The sequence below is a fragment of the Macadamia integrifolia genome, chromosome 8 (genome assembly GCF_013358625.1).
Source record: "Macadamia integrifolia cultivar HAES 741 chromosome 8, SCU_Mint_v3, whole genome shotgun sequence".
In the NCBI taxonomy this organism is placed as follows: domain Eukaryota; kingdom Viridiplantae; phylum Streptophyta; class Magnoliopsida; order Proteales; family Proteaceae; genus Macadamia; species Macadamia integrifolia.
Window position 1 is genome coordinate 23501804 of NC_056564.1, and position 5499 is coordinate 23507302.

The window sequence follows — 5499 nt, forward strand, 5'->3', positions numbered from 1 at the left end:
AAAAAAAAAAAAAAAAAAAAAAAAAGAGGGGTGATCTTCAATGGTGTTACAAAAAGTCTACAAAAAAAGTCTCTTCAATGGTAAAAAAGAGGGGTAACTTTTTTACCCATAGAGGTATTTGTACTCCAAGCTCAGACATCTAGACATGAGCATAGAAGTCTACGTATGAACACGAACTTTTACATTGTGAGAGGCATAGAAGCCTACTTATAAATATGAACTTTTAGTTGAGAGGGAGGGAGATTGTCACCTTGCTTTGGAGAGGTAAAGAAAGAGTCAAGAGGTTGCAAGAGGAGTTTATTTGAGTTTTAAGCCACTGCGAACACATGCTCATTAATGTCTATGAGCAAAATAGGTTGAAGTGATTTTCAGCGTCTGAAATTAAGATGGTTCCTCATATATTTAACATTTTTGTTTATAAGAAATATGGTGAGCTCTAGAAATTGAAATTATCACAAGATATCAAAATATAAATCACACCAAAGAGAACCTTAGGTTAGAGTCAAATTTTATATTACTCAACATTTTTTTATTCTAAATTCTTGATAAAATTATTGTAAAATTAGTTGTGATATTTATAATCAAGGTTTTGCTATCTATAACCATGATTTGTTACATTGAGTTTGTTATTATATTGGATTTCCCTTCCTTCATACAATAAGGGGTATTCTTTATCTTGTAGGAGCAAAAATTATAACATAAAAAAAAAGAATGCATGTTATTTTTCATAATTATTCTTTATCTAATATTGTCCACATCAAGTGTTGATAACTTAGTGTAACTATCCATGGTTACATGAATATTCTTTATTCGTGAAGAGAGGAGGAATATGTCATATCTAGATCTATGCATGCCTTCTTATTTACATCATCAGTAGTTACATTTCAAGATCATAAAGGATATCATTCACTGTTTTAAATAATTTTGTAATATTTATCTTTGTTTCAAGTATATTTGTTAAGGGAGGAAGTTAAGTATTCTATTGCCTTTCCTAGAGCTAACAATTAAACCAACAGGGGGTTGGGATGGGAAGGGCATAGAGAACTCTTCTAAGTGGAGGAAGAGAGAGATCGACACAGATCTGCGTATGCCACCTTTCGTATACTGGCGGCATACCCAGCTTTTTTCCATTTGTTAAAAATAAAAATAGGTGATTAATTTTGTAAAGGAAAAACGATACTTAAGTAATATTGTAATTTCCACTAGAATAAATATCAATTGGGGATTAATGAATAAATATTTCCAACTTATTTTACAGAGCCATGATGATGAGAAACTTTGGACATGGAACTGAAATTACAAAGCAAGATTAGCTTCCAGAGTCTCATACTCTGCCGAATGATGAAGTCTATACTTTGCATAAACCCCTAAAGCCACCACCACAGCAATGGCCACTGTGATATTCACGATTGCTCTTCTTGGCTGCTTAAACCTGAAGCTCATACCCAAACCTAACCTAGAACTGCTTCTTTGTTTTTGAGGATCAACTACTTGATTTTCCTTGGATCCAATCATCTTTCCACCACTTTCTGCACCTTCTTCACCTGCAAGTTTCCCATCTATTCCATTCATTTCCTTCTTAGCATCTTCTGTTTTCTTCTCTTGTTGCTGTCCTGTGACGCCACCATTTACCTTATCAGACTTCTGGCCCATCTCAGTTTCTTGATTTGGTGTTCCTTGTTGCTTCGGCATAGCTTCATCTTTTGAGGCAACTTTAGTAATTGGTCTGGGTATTGTAATGTAAAGAACACCATTGGAAAACTTAGCTCTAATCTCATTCTCGTTACAGTATTTTGGAGTGAGAAATTCCTTGTGGAAATGGCTCCATTTGTTATCTGCAAGATGTCGTTCTCCAGTAACCTTCAATGTTCCATGCCGGTCGATCTGAATTTTAAGCTGATCAGTCTTGAAACCTATCAACAGATATGGTTAGTAACATAAATTTAGCAAATAATTGTAGAGAAACGAGAACCTAAAACGATGTAGAAAAAATGAATGAGAATTTTAAACACACAATCACACAATACACATAAAGATTTATATGGTTACGCTTGTCCTTACACCTCTCCCAAATTGATTATAGAGAACGAACCTTCTTACAAATAGGGGAAAAGAACACTCCCTGGTCATGCAGTCCTGTACCAGCACTCGGACCAATGAGGGGACAAACATGGGCATAAACAAGGGTGGATTTTTTAGTTTCACAAGGGTGGATGCATCATTCACCGCCCTAAATGTCCAGACGCAAGGGCTATGCACCCTGAGAACGTTCATTTCCCCCTAGCGAAACCCTATATAGATAATTTACTGAAATATTATATAACCTGAAAATTGTTTTTTTTTCGAGAGGGGACTACCACCCTTGAACCTCTCCCATGGAACCATTAGCTCGCCGAGGCCCTAATGACAATAACAATGCACAAATTGGGCGAATTTCAAAGAGTTGTTATCAGCTCATTTATGCAAGCAATGAAATACAAGACATCGCACCCCAGCAATAATAAACAATACTGAGATTGGATGAAATTATAGTAAATGAGAGGAAGATGTACCAGGAAGATAAACAACAAAGTGGAAATATTTGAATGAGAAAGAGAGAAGCTTGGCTTGTTTTTCCTTTACTTTGACTAGTAGAGTTCCGAAATGCTTGAATGAAAATGTCGCTGAGGGAGGGAATTATATAGAACTGATATGTGAAGGGAAGGGTAGGAAGGGAATCGAACGAGTATCCTTTCACGGTGAAGTATTCCTTTTTGGCTTCAAAGAGTTTGTTTGAGATTGTTTTGGAAATATTGGATTCCCTCCTTGAAAAGAAAAAGAAAGGATATGACTTCTGCTAAGGGAAAACCTCCAAGTCCCGTTTAGACTAAAAAAAAAATAAAAAAAGAGGATCTCAAACAAGGGTACGTTTGCCTTGCAGGATCCGAATGCTCCTTAGGGTTAAGTTTAATTGCTTCTCAATGCCTATAGAGATTAGATACTAGAGAGACCACCCTTTAGCATTTCAGAAAAAATTTGACTGTTACCTAGGTTGCAGCTAAATACTTGCTCACTAGTACTCTTCAAGATCCAACCCACGGGTTGAAAGCCTACCCTTTCCCACATTTGATCCTTCACCATCTCACAAATCTCACCTACCTTCTCAGTTAGGGGCATCAAAAGTTGGCTCATATGGGTATGCCCAACCTTAATTGAATGGTTGAAGTTCGAAACTAGCCTGATCAATTATTAAACGTGTCATGCTCCAGCATGATTGATTAATAATCAGGCAATCCTAATGCAAAATGGTGGTCTGATGGTAGTGCAACCTAGACTGACCGACTGACCGTTGGTAGTCCGATTAGTCCTATTATAACCTATTTAAGGGATATTTATAGCCTTGTTAGTCATTTAACCCATTTAAATCCTGATTATAGCTCGATTATGGACTGAAAATTGATTGACCATATAAAAACACATATATGCTTTAACCTATAAAGTTCGATTACCTAAACGGCTGAAACGGTGTTGAGCTTCAAATTGGTCGATACTAATTAAACCCAACCGGTTGACACCTTATTCTCAGCCAACCTCTGGTCTATATTTAATTTTTTGCCGGATCTTATACTTGAGTCTGGCTATTTTCAAATATTTTATACGGATATAAAGATGGATCCGTCTGGCTACTTTTCATGCATAAAACAAGATATAAAACATGAGCCCCATTGCGCCACATCTAAACGGATCTGATTCTAAGATCCAAATAGGCCTTTGAAGGGGAAGAGCTTCTAGCTCAGTGGTAGGTAGTTAGGTAGTTAGGTAGTTTAGCCCTTAGAGAATCCCTATCTGCCCAGTTTGGATCTTGCACTAAAAAATAATAATAAGTAAAATAAAGAGAAAAAAAGGTTCGATATATTGTCAATATTTTGCAAGCTAATACCTATTATGTCTATCTCTTTTTTCTCCATTTTGAAATGATCCTCCTACTCCCGTATGTTACTTCATCTGATGCCTCCATTGGTGATATCCACTAATTTATAGTATATCCACGGCATGCCTATCCCTCTCCCATAAACAATATAAACTTTGAAGAAGCATTGAAGGCAACGTCTAGAGCAGGTAAGCTATTCTTTAGAATTTTATTTATTCAATCGGTCTTTTCTAACCTCAGTTTGGGAATCTGAGTAGTGAGTTTGATCATTAAGAACATTGTAATATCTTTTTTTCAAGGAATACGGACGCTAAAACTCAGTATTAGACCATCCCGGATGGAATTGGAATCACTAAAACCGTTTCAAAAGATATATTTTTGTTCTTTTGTTGAAGTTTATGGCTATATCTTGATGTTTTTGAGTGGCATATTCTCTATAGAGGTTTTCGTGATGGACCTTTACTTCTAATACTATATACTTGTTTGATGATAACACTAAAGTTACATCGTGGTTTGTTTATTTGATTATCATTAATTTTAGTTGTTATTTTTGAGAAGTTCATATGTGATCTTAGATAATTTGAGGAAGTAAAACGATTTTAGTTTGCCATCTAAGGTAAGGCACCTTAGATCTCATGATAATGAAAATTCTACAAAACTAATAATAGAATCATCAGTTAGGAACCATTGAAGTTCTTCTCCCTTTTCCATAGTGCTTAGAATCATTTAAGAATCGATACCATCCCGTCTTGCTAGTAAACGGGACTAGGATTTAGGTTTGATCCCATTAACTAAATGAGACGACATTGGGATCGGCACCTTTGGTGACCATACTTGTAATACCCTACTTCTTAAACCCGGTCTGATTACACAGTTGACCCGATTTAACCATGCAGGACCTGAACTGGAGAGGGTTAAGACGGGTTCCTTATGGACCATGATGGCAAGGGTGACTTTGAACCCCGGCTGGCCAGACAAGTCCGAATCAGTGCCAAAGGAGACGGGTGTACCCAAGCCGTGTACATGCACATATCATAAGGCCATGTACGGATAAAACAGGTATGTAGCCATATCTTAAGGCGCATATATATTACATCTTATGCCAAGAGTGAGATTCGTGCCGAGAGTCGAATTCTGTCAAAATCCCACTTGTTGGCCAAGTTTTGGCCCTCAGGTGGGCGGTCTCAAGTGGGCGCATCCGCCCACCTGAGTGATCCACCCATGAGGTTACAAGATGTCTTAAAAGGTATAAATAGCTATCATTATATTTTTCCTTTCTCTCATTTATGACACTCAGACGTTTGGTGAGAAGAGTAAAGAGGAGAGAGAAAATAAGGGAAAGAAGAGGAAAAGAGAAGGAAAAGGAAGAAGAGATGGATTTCAGCGGCGCCGAGGTTTGATCTTCCCATTCTGACGCCGGAAGAGTGATCTCCAACACGAGATCTACGTTTAGAGGTGAGCAAAGGCTAGATTCCTTAAACTTTCACCATACCCAAGTAAAACCCTTGATTTGGGTAGAGTTTCTTGAGGTCTTTACATCCCCCTTGAGATGATGAATCTAAGGTTTAATAGATGATCTATGTGTTGAT

The 5499-nt window shown here is 37.1% G+C and overlaps 1 protein-coding gene across 1 annotated transcript; it reads right to left on the reverse strand.

Annotated features, from left to right (window-relative positions):
* Window positions 1–1180: 1180 nt before the first annotated feature.
* On the reverse strand, window positions 1181–3120 carry LOC122086818. Its single transcript, XM_042655771.1, has 3 exons — window positions 3027–3120; window positions 2553–2663; window positions 1181–1913 (listed from the first exon to the last, which is right to left on the reverse strand). The coding sequence occupies exons 1-3, from the start codon at window positions 3118–3120 to the stop codon at window positions 1297–1299; spliced, it is 822 nt and encodes a 273-aa protein (XP_042511705.1). The 3' UTR covers window positions 1181–1296.
* Window positions 3121–5499: the final 2379 nt, after the last annotated feature.

Excerpts from the sequence above, each read along its gene's own strand:
- LOC122086818 (XM_042655771.1), bottom strand. The coding sequence starts at position 3,120 with ATGGTGAAGGATCAAATGTGGGAAAGGGTAGGCTTTCAACCCGTGGGT. Across the intron at positions 2,664-3,026 it reads AGTATTTAGCTGCAACCTAG|CGACATTTTCATTCAAGCAT; the intron begins GTAACAGTCAAA and ends TCCCTCCCTCAG. Across the intron at positions 1,914-2,552 it reads CTTTGTTGTTTATCTTCCTG|GTTTCAAGACTGATCAGCTT; the intron begins GTACATCTTCCT and ends ATCTGTTGATAG.